Source organism: Venturia canescens, chromosome 8 (genome assembly GCF_019457755.1).
Source record: "Venturia canescens isolate UGA chromosome 8, ASM1945775v1, whole genome shotgun sequence".
Taxonomy (NCBI): Eukaryota; Metazoa; Arthropoda; class Insecta; order Hymenoptera; family Ichneumonidae; genus Venturia; species Venturia canescens.
Window position 1 is genome coordinate 15,408,335 of NC_057428.1, and position 14,548 is coordinate 15,422,882.

General features: G+C 44.1%; 2 protein-coding genes and 1 long non-coding RNA gene across 11 annotated transcripts in view; 2 read left to right on the top strand and 1 right to left on the bottom strand.

Moving 5' to 3' along the window:
* Positions 1-14,386, top strand: part of milt (trafficking kinesin-binding protein milt) — a 29,275-nt gene extending 14,889 nt beyond the window's left edge. For 5 of the 9 annotated variants that reach the window (XM_043427386.1, XM_043427387.1, XM_043427381.1 and 2 more), the window contains 5 exons: positions 9,129-9,205; positions 9,339-9,714; positions 9,808-10,234; positions 10,310-10,558; positions 10,641-14,386. In XM_043427386.1, the coding sequence (XP_043283321.1) occupies positions 9,155-9,205; positions 9,339-9,714; positions 9,808-10,234; positions 10,310-10,558; positions 10,641-12,162 (2,625 nt within the window). In that variant the 5' untranslated portion in view covers positions 9,129-9,154 and the 3' untranslated portion in view covers positions 12,163-14,386. Of the gene's footprint in view, positions 1-4,430; positions 5,018-6,636; positions 7,303-7,335; positions 8,836-9,128; positions 9,206-9,338; positions 9,715-9,807; positions 10,235-10,309; positions 10,559-10,640 lie in introns of those variants that run through there. The other 4 variants (XM_043427383.1, XM_043427385.1, XM_043427384.1 and 1 more) reach the window with 4 other exon arrangements.
* On the top strand, positions 1,184-3,221 carry LOC122415341 (inactive selenide, water dikinase-like protein). Its single transcript, XM_043427395.1, has 3 exons — positions 1,184-1,614; positions 1,767-2,396; positions 2,583-3,221. Exons 1-3 carry the CDS (start codon positions 1,354-1,356, stop codon positions 2,958-2,960), a joined length of 1,269 nt encoding a protein of 422 aa, XP_043283330.1. The 5' UTR covers positions 1,184-1,353; the 3' UTR covers positions 2,961-3,221.
* Positions 2,823-5,559, bottom strand: LOC122415351 (uncharacterized). Its single transcript, XR_006261903.1, has 2 exons — positions 5,425-5,559; positions 2,823-2,928 (listed from the first exon to the last, which is right to left on the bottom strand). It is a non-coding gene; the product is annotated as an uncharacterized lncRNA (long non-coding RNA).
* Positions 14,387-14,548: the final 162 nt, after the last annotated feature.

Genomic DNA, 14,548 nt, shown 5'->3' on the forward strand with positions numbered 1-14,548 from the left:
CCAAGGGAGCAAATACTTGCAGATTTTTAATTGAAAACCCGAATAAGTTACTTTCGCAAAGTGCCTAAAACAATTTTTTTTATTAATATTTCCATCATTATCCCATTACCGTAGACCTTCATAAAAGATCTAAAAACCTCCGTTTGTGTCGTTCTTTTATTGGAACTGCCGCGAGGCCGTTTCGAGAGACCACTTTGAAGTTATCTACTTCTTCCTCTGTAACGGCGGTCGACTGGAAAAACATTTTCTTGTCAATTTTCTCCCAAGAGCTGATAAAGAGAACGAAGAAAATGAACGCTCGTTTATGAAAACATTTGAATTTGTGTGAAAAAGAAAAAATGCTAATCACACTCGATCCCACACTGTACGCATGTGAATATTCTTCTCCTCTATATGTTCACATAATATTCACCTTATACGATATACCGTTTCACCCGTGTAATGGACGACCGTTAGCGATACGATCCTTAGCGTGCCCTCTTTTCCCTTGTGCCCCCCCCCCCCCCCCCCCCCCGCCGCCGCCTCCAGTCCTTCTCGATGTCTCGGGTTGAATTACACGAAGGTAAATGAAAAAGGAAGGCTAAATGTGTAGACACTCGACATTCGATGTAATATCTCTCTTAGAACACTGTAACTAGGATCAAAGTACGCGCATACTGTTATGCGGTTGAATGGCCAGTGTAAATCCGTTACATACACGTTTCCATAATCATCGGCTTGAATTATCGTTGTGATTATCTGCGCAGGATGCAACGTTAATGGCCCTCTTAAAGAGGAAAAAAAAAATAAAACGCAGCTTCTTTCGCGTCGTTCAACCGTTTTTTCTAATTAACGGATATCAAAATTGATTCCCAGTATTTTCCGAGCCATTATCCGAGCGTGGACACCTTGGCCTCGGGATAGATGGAAGAAAAACAATTCCGAAAATAAAACGTGCATGTTTTATTCTCACACAATAAAAAAAAAATATTTGTGTTTGAATAAACGAATAAAAAGTATGTTCCACTCGTATGAGTACAGTTTTGTTCACCGCATGATTGATTTCTGCGAATTTTTCTGGCAGCGTTGATTCGTCGAATTTTGTGTTTTTTTCTTCTCCGTACTTTGTTGACAGTGTCGCGCGCGCCCCGAACGGTGGCGTTAGCGGCGCAGCGAGAGGGGCGCGGGGGGAGGGGCAAGAACTCAGTCGCTCAACTGTTTTCTTGGCGAAACGGTCGCTACGACAGCGAAAAAATTTGGTGAACGAGAAAAAAAAACACCACGTGTATACTCTGACGAAGCGTGACGAGTACGGGTGATTTTTTTTTGCACGCTTCTCCATTGATTGAACAATCTCAGTAACAAATAACAAGTATGTCAGCGATAACGCGGATTCGTGATTCGAAAGAAAATTTACCGAGTGACAGTGAAATTGAGAAAAAGCTCGAGTGTGCGAGCAACGAATTGTACAACGATGTCCCGTGCGATCCCACTCGGGCGCCTTTTGTCCCCGCAGATTACGGTTTGCCGGCTAATTTTCGTCTCACCAAGTACGGCGATACAAAGTCGTTGGGAATACGACCAACTCTTGAATTGTTGGAAATCTGTATGGGCGCTTTGCACGAGAGTTATCAGGTATATTTCATCGATGTTTTCGACCAACATGTAAACGAAAAGACAGCGATTCTATTTCGACGAGAAACGTTATTTCCTTATTCTTCGATTGACGCTTCTCTGCCCCGGAAAAAAAATTGTTTCTCAATAAAAAAAAAAAATGCCGATTTCAGGAGACGAATAATGAAAATTGGCGAGAAACGAACGAGGAAAATTTTCCTTTGTTGATGGATGAGAAAACGTTGTTGACGAGATTGCATAAATTCGATCTTGTCATGCTGGAAACGAGCAACACGCTGACGCCGTTGATCGACGATCCTTACATCATGGGAAAAATCGCATGTCTCAGTGTTCTCAGTGGAATTTACGCTCTTGGAATCGTCGACATCACAACGACGCGAATCGCACTCTCGATTCCGTCGAGAATGGATCCTTCCCACAGGAAAATCGTCCTACCAATGATAATACGTGGATTCAAGGATGCTGCGCGAGAATCAAAAACGACGGTTTACTGCTCCGATGTCTTGGTAAATCCGTGGTGCCTTATCGGCGGTACTGCCACCGCGGTTTGCACTCTTTACGAATTTATTCCTCCGGACGGTGCCGCTCTCGGTGACGTAATCGTACTGACCAAACCCCTTGGTACGTCGATCGCCCTCGCAGTCTCCCAATGGCTCGAACACACAGAAAAAAGGAAAAGACTTTTGCTCGCGATCGACGAAGACGCCGTTATAAAAGCTAAACAACGCGCTATCGATTCCATGCTCAAGAGCAACCGCGAAGCTGCTATTCTCATGAGAAAGGTACCGAAATTTTCTTAATCGGCATTTTATCATCGTTATTATTACTTTTGTTACGATTTTTCGGATTATCGTTGAATAATTCTTTCTTGAAAAATTCACAAATGAAAAGCGACATTTCTAACGCGCATTTCCTCACTCTTATCGCTCACAATGTAATTTTTTTCGTTTTGCCTCCGTCAATGAAAGTACAACGCTCACGCAGCCTGCGAAGTAACGCACCAAGGATTGTTAAAGTCAGCCGCGACGCTGGCGCAGCTTCAGAAAAATCCCGTCAACTTCGTAATCCACAATTTGCCGGTGATAGCAAAAATGAACGCGGTCTCGAGGCTGACCGGTGACTCGACCAAATTGCTGAACGGCTCGACGCCCGAGTTGTCGGGCGGTTTGATTCTCGTCCTGCCTCGGGAACAAGCAGCAGCGTATTGTAAAATTTACGACAGAATTGAGCGCAGGCAGACCTGGATCATTGGCCTCGTCGAGGAGGGACAGAGAACAGCGAGGATCATCGATAGGCCAAGAGTCATCGAGGTACCTGCCAAAGAAAACGATTCATCACTCTGGTGAAAATTGATCGAGGAGGCTTTGACCCAAAAGCGGTACGAGCTTCCAAAAATATTCCAAGGATTTTCAGTGTAAACAAGAGCAACGTTTTTTTTTCTAACAAATTCATTTTCCCTCTGGCTCACGAGCAACGAAATATTTAATATGAAAAAACATGTAAAAACTAGCGAAAAAATACTTGACGAATGTTCACAGTCTCAAGGAATCGACCGATCGTTATTTTGTGACGAGTTTTTTTAAGGAAATAAAACTTCATTTGTTGTACGCCGCGATAGACCGAGATTAGAATCCGGAATCGAACGGCGTTTCTGGCAGGTCCTCGACCATTTTTTGCTGTCGGAACTCTTAGTGCACTTACTACGAGAATTGTCACTGATCTCGTATCATATCGGAGGTAAAAAAGAGGATAAAAAACGAGTGAAAGATCAATTAAGAGAAAGGACAACGAGGAGAACGTGTGAAAGCCCGGCCAGGTCGTCGGACCGTTCGAATTTATCGGGAGTCTCGTCGAACCAGTCTCCTTTCGATAGCTTAAAATATTAATAACGAGGATTAATGGAGTTGCGTTGGAAACGAGCATAAAAATTATGGTCCCCAGGGAGATTTCTCTCTCGTCAGGATTTCAATCTCGTTGCGGGGATCATTCGAGAAATTCTTTACGGTTTTGAAGCCCTTGAGGCACGAGAAAGGCGAAAAGCAACGACGACGAAAACAAGGAAACATCGAGTTCATTGATTATGTATGAATATTGAAATGGGCTTCTCCCGATTGGAAAGTCGATAGAACCGGAGGCGAAAATCTTCCTCTACCGTGAGTTTCACTCGATCTGCGCGCGAGCTCATCGCTCCGTGCTCTCTCTCGTTCCTTCCCTAACTAACGTTCCAAGAAGTTCCATTCTCTCTTGACCTTGGCGAGACGGAGCTTAAAATAAATCGCGTATAAAAGCTCCCGCGCTCCAAAGCCTCGAGCTTTGCAATCTTGCGCGCCGCATACTTATGGAGAAAATGAAGAAGAGGAAGAAGAAGGAAGGGAAACGAAGGATTGGACGAATACGAAGAAACCGCGTTGGCTACGGGTTGCTCGAAGCCCCGCGCCAGTGCGTTTCACCGGAGAATCAATTTGCGTGCCGTCAATTCATTATTCACAAAGATAACTTGGCCGACACGCAGTTTCCAAAGACCGCGATCGATCTTGGAAACGCAATACTTTTTTTTCTCTCATTTATTTTCTTCGCCAGGCTTCATTTTTCGCTCATTCAATTTTCCATTTATTGACACGCGCTGATTCTATTCTCGATTGAGAACTTTCCTCGAGGGTTCGTTACATCGTTGGTGAATACGCTTGGATCCGGAGCGAGTTTAATGGGAAGCCTGAACGCGCGCAATCGTCATTTCAAATTCTCGCCAACTTCGCGCCGAGCGCGCTCGCGTCGTTTCTTTTATTCCGTCGTTTCAGCTCTGGCCCGAGTCCGCGTTCCTCGTGTCGCTCACGAAACCCGAACATGGCGGATTGATCCATTCCGTCCGTTCTCTCGACGCTTTTCTCGCTCGACATTCAGTTTCACGCGGTGCGTGTTTCGTGCTCGATGCCAAACGTTAAAACGAACAGAAACGCATGACACGGGTGGAACAATCAACGTGCTTTTAATGAGACAACGAATGTTCGTGGTGCGACGAGTTTCGTGGCGTGTCGTTGACGCCAACGTCACCAGACAACAATAATAAGTGGATTTTAACAACAAACACAAAAGTACGAAAATCTTGAGCTCTGTCAGCCTACGAAGTAATTCAACGATAAAAACGATCGAGTGAATCACGAGTTATCTCACCACAACCCGCGATATTTTCCCACAACGAAATGTTTCTTCGCTGCTGACCTACGTCATCGAGACGAGACCGGCTTTCTCGTTGCCCTTCGAGCGCTTTTCTCCATCCCCCTGACCGCATCTCCCTTACAAGTGTAGCTTTTTTCACTATCCTCGTCTCGTTTATTTATAAAACAGACGTCATCGACGAGACGTCGTTACCGCGCGAATCGCCGGCTGGACAACGAGTTTGATGGTAAATTACACTTTCCTTTTCACTTTGATAATTATCGTCGTTTTTATTTGCTTCCCCGTGTTCCGAAGGGCATCATTGAATCTTTACGAGTCTCATTTTCGTTTATAAAGAGAAAAAAAAGGATCGAGCATTACGAAACACGACCAAATGTCATATTTTTTGGATAACATCGTTTGCGCCCACATTTCTGCGAATGAGTCGTGAGAAAATAAAGGATGATGTACGACGCGCATCAGCGCGTTCAATACGCTTCGATTAATTTTCGGGAATCTTTTAAAACATTTTTTTTCCGCGACAGGCTTTTTCTTCGGTTTTCGCGTTTTTTTTTCTCCATGTTTTTCGCGGTAATATTTCTCGGAGAACTAAAATAAGATCGGGAAGTTGTCGGAATGGAAAGTGCCTCGTACCCTTGAAAGGCGTCGCTCCTGCGGGCTTGTGTGCGTCCGTGTTTTTTTCCTCTTCTCTCGAGTTCGCCTTGCGGTCAGCTGACCACTTTTCATCCTACTGTTCACCGATACGTTATACAACATCGACGAATCGTCGGGTCCAAGGTCTCCAATTTTTCCCCACTTTTTCAACTCCCTTTTTCGATCAATTCGTCTCAATTGTTTCCGCGTCTTCGTTTTTTTCTCGCTTCGCACTCAAGTTTTCAGTCGCATTTTGAGCGAACGTAAAATCTCGTTTTATCAGACGACGAAACTGCAATGCAGACTCGCTTTTCAACGCCGCCGTGACGCATTTTACGTTTTTCCACGTCCCAACGAACTTTGAACCGCACATTTATCGATTTCGGATTCTTTCATTCAATTGCAAATGCAGCTTATCGCTCTGCGAGAATTTTACTTTTTTTCACGATTCCGAGTCGTTTACGTAATATCGGAGACACGACGCGACTCGATCGGCCTTCGAGATCTTTTGTGTTGCGAGACGCAGAGTCCGCGACACAACTTGTCCCTACCGTTTCCTGGCTTCGTCCCCAAAACTCGGTCCACTTTTCGATGCTCCATTTTTTTTTCTGTCCCTCCGAACGATAGCGAAGCTCCGATATCGGACTGCAAAAAGTCTAGAGCTTTGCACTATCTTATGCAACAGCGTGCACGTGAAAATCGATATAAGAGCCTGGAAACACCTGCATCGTCGACATTCGCGGTCTTTCCCAGTCTATAATACACTCCGTCATAACGTAACCTCGCATTAGTCTTCGGGACGAGCGGAGTCTCTGACCTAAACCGTGCTCAATTGGATTCGTATGTCGAAACGTTTATTTTTTTCCTCGCTAAATTCTCATTGCTTTTTCCACTGGAATTTCTATTTTTTTTTTTTTTTTCTTTCTTTCTCATCATTTGCATCCGAGGAAAAGAAGTTTTTTTGAATTTATTTCGATGATGGAACGACCTTGTTTTATTCGTATAGCCGCGAGAATATCGCAGATTTTGTAGAACGAATGAAATTTTCCAAAAAATGTGACAAAACCGATTGATTTTTAGTGAGCTTTATAAATTGTGGGAATAAATGAAAAAATGGCTGTTGTACGATAAAGTTACGATGCTGACAGTTTTTGGAAGTTCCGCGGGTCCGGGAGTTCGGACCTCGTCGGCATTACCCTGGAGGAGGTGAATTCGCCAGCGTGCCAGGTTGGACCGAGAGGCCGGAGTAGCGAGGAGGAAAAAAGCGCCGAGCCGAGAAATGGAGGGGCGAGAAATTTGGGCTGCCGCGAGAGCAGCGACGCTTCGATAAACGAAGTTTCATTGAGAGACGACGAGGATGATCCGTACGAATACGACGAGGACATTCCCCGGAGAGCACCGACTCGTCTACTCAGTTTGGAGAAGATTGACCTGGAAGCGATTCGTCGGGTCGTAAATTTGGACAATTCACAATTGGCACAAGTTCCTGGATGCTCCTCGACGCTTTGCCACGACGAGGACGTTCTCGTCGCCTCGGGAGGCTCCACGTCCTCCGGCATAACTCCCTGCTGGGGTTGCAGAGGCTGCAATCCCGGAACGCCTCTTTTCGTCCTTGGCTCACCAGCCGAGCTGCCGTCCGCTTGCATATCTTGTCAGTAAACGAAACAGCACGAAACAAACAAAGCAAAACAAAATCACAACAAATGAGCTATTTTCGAGAATAAAAAAATCGCCTGAGAATATTCGATCAAGTTTTTTCAAAGATCGAACCTTTTTACGAACAATATATTTGTTGAAATACGAAGGGAGGTACTGAATAAACGAGCTTTTACACGAGCACAGCAACGCGCTGCAATCGTCCGCACTTTTCACAGCGTGGCACGTATCTTCACGATCAAATCCAGAGTACTTTTGCTTCTAAGGGGACGCTTCACGCTTACCCCGTTGCAAACGAGAAAATTCAATCGAAATTAAATAAAGCACGTGTGAAACGTCCTCGAGTTTTACAGAACTAATATTTCGTGTGAAGAAAAACAAAATTCCAAATGTGCTTCCTGGCTGTCGTGCTTGATTCCATTGGCTTTTTCCCCACTGTGTTTACTCGTTTGTTCCAGCTTTTTTCACAAGCATGAAATGGCGCAAGTACTCCTAGATTTTTCCCCTTAAAAATGTACCCGAGAAAAGTCAGTTTTTTCGACCCTGACGACTCATTGGGCGCTTTTTTTGGAGCAAAGAAATTTGAGTTTAAACGGCGATGGAAGGAATTGCGTAATCGACGCACGAATATAAATTAATATTTATAACGAAAACGTTTGCGTTTGTGACTTGGGATAGAAGCTGTTGAAAAAAATTGATACGCCGTTTGTTTCGAGAGAACCGCGCCTCGATACACGTGGCTGCGTCTCTTGGAACTCGGTGCTTTCGATCTTAACAAAGCTGAAGTAACAGACTCGAGATATAAAATTTCCACCATCTTTCATTTGCATAATGCGAGTGCGAAGGAAGAAAAGATTGGGAGAAAAAGAGAAGAAAAAAAAATAACGTCGATCGGCAAGAACAATCATTTGTTTTGACGAGGGAACGCCGCAACTCCACACGTGCGTTGCACTTTGTTGCGTTCCCTCGTACGTCGTTGAATAAAAGCAAAAAAAAGATGCATGCGGCTGCGCCCTCGGACGAAGCCGGGCGAAAGCCAGACCGATCGATAGGGGATGCTAGAGAGACTCGAGAGAAAGAGAACAGTAGCACAAGAGAAGTGACAACACCTTTAACAGATCACGTCTCCTCGACGAGTCGCATTGTCATTAAAAATTCTCCGAGTGCTTTCCTCGAGGCTGAAATTTTTTTATTTCACTCCCGTCACGTCGGGGCGTTCAGTTTTTATTTAGTACATTTGAGAAAACGTGGAGATACGATTTTGCAGTGCTGCGCCAAAAGCCACGTGTTTATAACTCGCATTCGTGCCATTCGTTCGGGATAATCGTCGACTCGGTTTTTTTTTACTGCAACGCTTTTCGAAAATACTTGTGCAAGGACGAGCCATTTCACTGAGCACAAAAGCCCCGCGCTATTTTTCCTTTCAACGATATTAATGGAGGGAAAATTATTGTACAAAAAGACGATGAATTTCTATACGCTCGGATATCGTTACCCGGCGACGAGACTCTTTAAATAGCTGCTTTACAAAGTCGTTACGACTGACGCCTCCTCGGTCCAAAGGTCATCAGGGCCCCAGAGACACTTCCCACTCCGTTGCTCTTGCTCTCTCTCTCTCTCTCGGAACTCTGCATCACTGGCAAATGTTGTCCCGTACTCTGAGTGCTTTCTCTCAGCTGAGTTGCGAGATCGCTGCACCGGCTGAATCGGAAGCCACGATAACCTCGGCTAAACCCCCAGGAAACGAAACTACCGGTATTACTACGTTGAACAAACTTAACATTGCCCGGATCAGTTTTTTCAACCGTAAAGAAAATTATCACAGGAAAATCTATCACCTTTTTCGAATGGGAACAAAGTAATTTAAACTATTCCACGTTTTGTAGAAAAAAGTACAGTAATTCCAGCCTCTTTGCATCTTTGTGTCTTTTGAGCTGTCGCAAATATAGTCTGCTGAACGTAAAACAGAAGCTTCGACGCAGATTTTTCCAAACTTTCTATTCGTCGCTTTTCTAATTGTTTTTTTTTTTTGTGTTTTTGTGTTACAGTTCTATGTAGCAACCGAGTGAGCCAAATGACCAAGACCTATAATGATATAGAGGCAGTGACAAGGCTTCTGGAGGAGGTAAATATTATTTTATTTGATTAATAAAATCATTTATACTTTATTGACAGTCAATTAATATTCATATACTCGAACGAGGATTAATTTATAAAAATGAGGCTTATTTAATTGGTTTCTTTTATTTTTGTTGCAGAAAGAGAAAGACTTGGAATTGACAGCGAGAATCGGTAAAGAGTTGCTGACGCACAATCAGAAACTCGAGAGCAACGTAAATTCGCTCGAGGCCGAATTGAAAGCAGCCAATGAAAAAATAACACAGCTGAGTCATGAGTTAATAAAGAAGACCGAATTGATACAGATATTGACGAACGATGTCGACGAGTCAGGCTCGGAAGCCGGCACGCCGACCGGTCTACGAGCTCTCAATCTCGATATGCTGCAGCGGAGGATAACCTCTTTGGAAGATGAGAACAAACAGCTGAGGACCGAGTTTACGAATCTCGTGCATGAGACTGACGATTGCGAAGAGCAGGAGGCCCGATTGGTTAAGGATATTGCGGCACAATTAGGTAATTGTGGCTGAAAGCCAAAAAAAAAAACGAGTTTTTCATGGTCCTTTAGAGACTCAAGAACTCATTAAAATGAATTCTTGAAATGTTTAGCAAGCGCAAACATGGAAGTGGACGGTATAGCGGACGAGCTTTGTCGTCAAAAGGATGAGAATCGTTTGCAACACGAGCAAATAGTTAGTCTGAGCGCAAAGCTTGCCGAAACAGAGCTCAGACTCGCTCAACTGATGACGGAGCACGACGAGGTCGGGGCGACTCTCGATATAACGCGAGAAAATCAAAATACTCTTGCCAGTGAGCTTGCCGAATTTAAGGATCGCTATGCCGAGGTCGTCAATCTTCTTACCGAGACCCAGGAACAATTGAGAAAACAACGAAAACGCAGCATGCCGACCGTTAGGGGTGGATCGTTTTTCCCTTCTCTAGGAGCTGCTCCACAACCCGATTCAATCGCTTCGGAACTCGAATCCTCGCTCTATTCGGAACTGAGCTTGGACTCGGGAATAGTGAATGATAGAATGTGAGTTTCTCTTCTGTGATCCTCAAACTTTTGTAGTCGTTCATTTTGTCAACGATTTTTCGATTTTTTTTACAGTCCCACTTACAAAAAAGTATTCGAGACCGTACGCAGCGCTTCTAGGACGTCTTACGGTGGCCCGGACGCGAATCAATTTCCCCGTATCGGCTCAATGACGACCTCGACACTGTCTAGCTCGTCGATGGGTCCTCGAGTCAGTTCCATTCCCCAACAACGAATGCACGTGCCAACTGGTTTTCCGAGTCTCGATTCGACCGGGCACAGCGACAGCGAGGGATCGCTCATCACTGATTCGGAAGAATATCCGTAAGAACAACTTTTCGGAGAGGGTGCAATCGAATTTTTAAAATTTTCTTCATGTTTATTGTTACAAAATTGTGTCTTCCAGTGGTCCACAGCCAACGGGTGTTCCTGGGGCTCCGGGAGCCGCGGATCTCGAAGCGGCTCTTCGCCGTTTAACCCCCGCCGAGGTGATAGCTCGACGAGCCTGCCTGAGCACCGGAACAGGCTACAATTTCGATTACGACGGTGGTGTGATCCATTCACCACCGAATTTCTTGCCTTTCGGTTGTCGAACTCCTGACAGTATAATGTCGACGGGCAGCAGCGGGAACGTGAGTGGTTTCAGTGGGAGCAACAGCTGGAGATTGCCAGAAAAATTGCAGATCGTCAAACCGATGGAAGGTTCGCAAACGTTGCACCATTGGTCGCAGCTTGCGACGCCAACTTTGGGCGGTCTCTTGGAAGAGAGGCCCGGAGTGAAGACACGAGGTGGTCGGGGCCTCGAGGATCTGGGGCTTCAGACATTCACCCTCGCCGATCTCGAGGAAGACGAGGAGTACGCGAATCCAGGCAAATTGTTTCAGGACACGGGCTCCGTTTACACATTTACAAACAGCACGGTTATGCATCCGGAAGATCCTACGAGTGTGACGGAGAGTTTGATCGGTTCTCGAGTCGCAACTGCGCCGAACAGCGCCATGAATTCGGGAATGAACACACCGCGAACTCTCAGTCGCCGAAATTCAACTTCGACTTTCTCGACTACTCTGGGACTAGCCAAAATGTTGAACGAACGTGGTATCAAAGCGGTGACACCTTCGTGCGTCGGGACGCCCAGCAGCGAGAGAAATTTCACTCCGACCGCGACACCCTACAACAGTCCCGATGGCAGTCCACCGGATTCGAGATCAAACTCGCCAGGACCTTACGAGAACTCTTCGCTCTCGTTCGGGCTCTTCAGCACCGGGGCTGAACTCTTGAAACGTACATTTAGCGGCGAACCTTCACCTCCAACACCCATATCTTCCAAGACTCAAAGGAAAAAGAGATCCAAACCCGCTCTCTCGAGGTCCGATAAAAAAGCACTTTCGACTATTCGCTTGGTTGAGAAACTCGAGAGAATTGGCATCGACACCATCATGGCAACGACCGCGAGTTCCTCCGTCTCGCCGCTCGCTCTCCAAGGCGGCCTTTACTCAAGACGCTCCAACGACAGCCCCATGCAACAGTTGACTTTCCTCAAGAGCTCAATGTCCACAGAAAAACTCGGCGGTTCCTCGTCCCTGTCGTCTTGCTCTTCGAACTGCGGCAGCAGCATCGCCGGGAGCTCTTCTCGTGGCTCTTCCACCTCAAAATCGTCCCGAGATCGTCAAGCAGGCCCGGATAACGGCCCGGCCGGATTATCCACGCGTCCCAACTCCGCTGGTCTCAATTCGAGGCTTTCTCAAATGTCACAGTCGCGACAGAGACGAGGCGGCGGCGGAGGTGGCACGACCAGGCCCGATCTCGGGCAGGTTAAATCCGCCAACAGTAATTCAACGGTTCCCGTTTCTAAGGAATCGGCTGCTCAATCAGCGCTCGGTACAATTAGCTCACTTCTCTTCGGTCGAAAAGGCGGATTGCTTTAAATCCGCTCTCACCACTGGAGTTTATCGATTTCTCGTTTCTTCGAGCCTCAAATTCAACTTTTTTTTTCCTCCGTACATATTTCTTCGTTATCAATTCAACGAAATACCTGACTCAATATTCCTTTGTCATATTTTCTCTTCGCGGACTTGGCAAATTATTATCGAAAACAAAAACGTCGAATATTTTCTCGAACCAACGAGAAATATCGGTCTACTCCTACACAGAGATACAGCAACTGGATTATTAATTATTTATTTTTTTATCTTTCAATTGAACTGAAGGAAGCGCGTCAAAAAAAAAATGCGTTACGAAATTTTCGCGATTGTGCTCCGCTTGTTCGAAGTTTCGAGCGTTCGAATTCTTCGAACTATTTCCTATTGTACATACGTGCGGGACGATTATTTTAACGCGAGTATTCTCATCCGTTTTTTTTCGTTCGGTCGTGCATTTTCATTTTTTTTTTTTTTAATGATTTATCGAAAATTAATCTTATTTTTCGATTATATCGAGCGAGACTCGACTATTTTAATCGACGGCTGCCAAATTTGTATTCTTGTTTATCTTTCAAGTAATTCATTTATTTATCTTTTTATTTCATCGGCCGAGCGCACTTATCGTTTATACATCATTAATTTCGAAAAGAGATAATGAAAACACGAGCGGATGGATCGGGATCCGAGGGCGTTCGTCGTATTTCGTCAACAAAGATAGAGCTCACGTCAAGCTACGCACGAAAACGCACGCCAGGACGAAACTAGTCACGTTGTAGATGAATATACATAAATACATATATATATATATATTTACATATATATTTGCAAAGAGAGCTGAATATAAAGAAAAACGATAACGAGAGAAAGAGGAAACAAAATGAAATACGAAATAAAGTGCTTCGAAGGAATTGCGACGAATAACGAAGAGGCAAATTAAGAAAAAAACGTGATTAAAAGCGTTGCAGCAGGGTTCATACTAATTTGGGAATTGGCGAAAATGGTATTATTTATTTATTTAAATTTACAACACGAGTATCCGGTTGTGAATGCATTTTCCTTCAATTACGATTAAACAACTCTGGTATTTTCTGTTGAAAGAAAAACGGAGAAAAATCGTTTAACTCGTTTAACGATTCTGCGAGCCCACGAAATTTCGCCAGTTCCCAAAACTAATCTTACGATTGTACAGTGTGCAGAGATTGAAAGGAGAGAGAAACGAAGATGAGGGTGAATATATGGAAAAAAAGAAAAAGAAAAAAATGAAAATCGAGTTTTAGAGGAACTCGAAACGGATTGTAAATATGATTCGCAGCTAGTGAGTTTAGGTAGAGAAGATTTGTTAATTAATATTTAATTCACGGATCTTTGCTCTTAAAGAAAACGAAAAAAGCGATGTACAAGATGAGAATGTGTTTGCCCGTGTGTCTGTCCGTGCGCGAGACCAATACTCTGCGTTAACTCGTTATACAACAGCACAAAGAACAAGATTTAGAAGAACAAGAGTTAAAAAATGGGATAATGAGCAACAAAATTGTAGTCGACGATCGTGGGTTCGAAGTTCGGAGGGTAGGATAGAGGTGCTTGGTGCTAAAGTTATTTATTCGTCTTTTATTCAAATAATTATCATTTCGCTCACTCGTGACTTAGGGAGAAAGCTCCTTTTCAATGAATCACGAAAAAATAAACGAATTTCAATACCCGTTGAAGTTTGAGAAACGATTTTTGTTTCAATCCAAAACGAATATAGGACGAGTTGTTTTTTCTTTTTCATCCTTTGTTCCAAAGCCTATCGCCGCCCCTTAATGGCTCAAAAGCAAATCATTGTTGAACACGCTACTGTCAGTCTTTCATCGAAGAAGATTGTTGCATTTAGCGAAAGGTATTATCGCCCCAATTTATTTTGTACATACATTGACAAACGTTTCGACTTAAAAATATCGTCCATTCGAGGTAACTTCATTTATTATTATTTATAAATTCGAAAAATGTGGTAGTGAAAACGTGATTGAGTACCGAATTTACACTGTAACGAAAGAAAACGAAGGAATAAAATAAAATGTGAAATTATAATATAATCGTTTTTTGAGCAATCAAAGATGAGGGAAGGAGAACGACGAAGCAGCAGAGAGGAGAAAGCGAGGGAGAAAGATACGATTGTGTGTATGCGTGTGTTTCATCACGGCGCAGACTTGTATATAGGACGTACAAATTAATAAATTAAGTTGCAGAACTTTTTTTTCCTCCAGTTCCGAAACCCAGAATCCAAAATTCTTCGTTATTCAACATTCATAAAAATCTGTTGTTCAGTCGTTTGTACTTGTCCGGTGAGGCCTAACGCAATCGAACGACGCGAGTGAATTTTTATTTTAGTACGAATGATTAGTAAAATCTG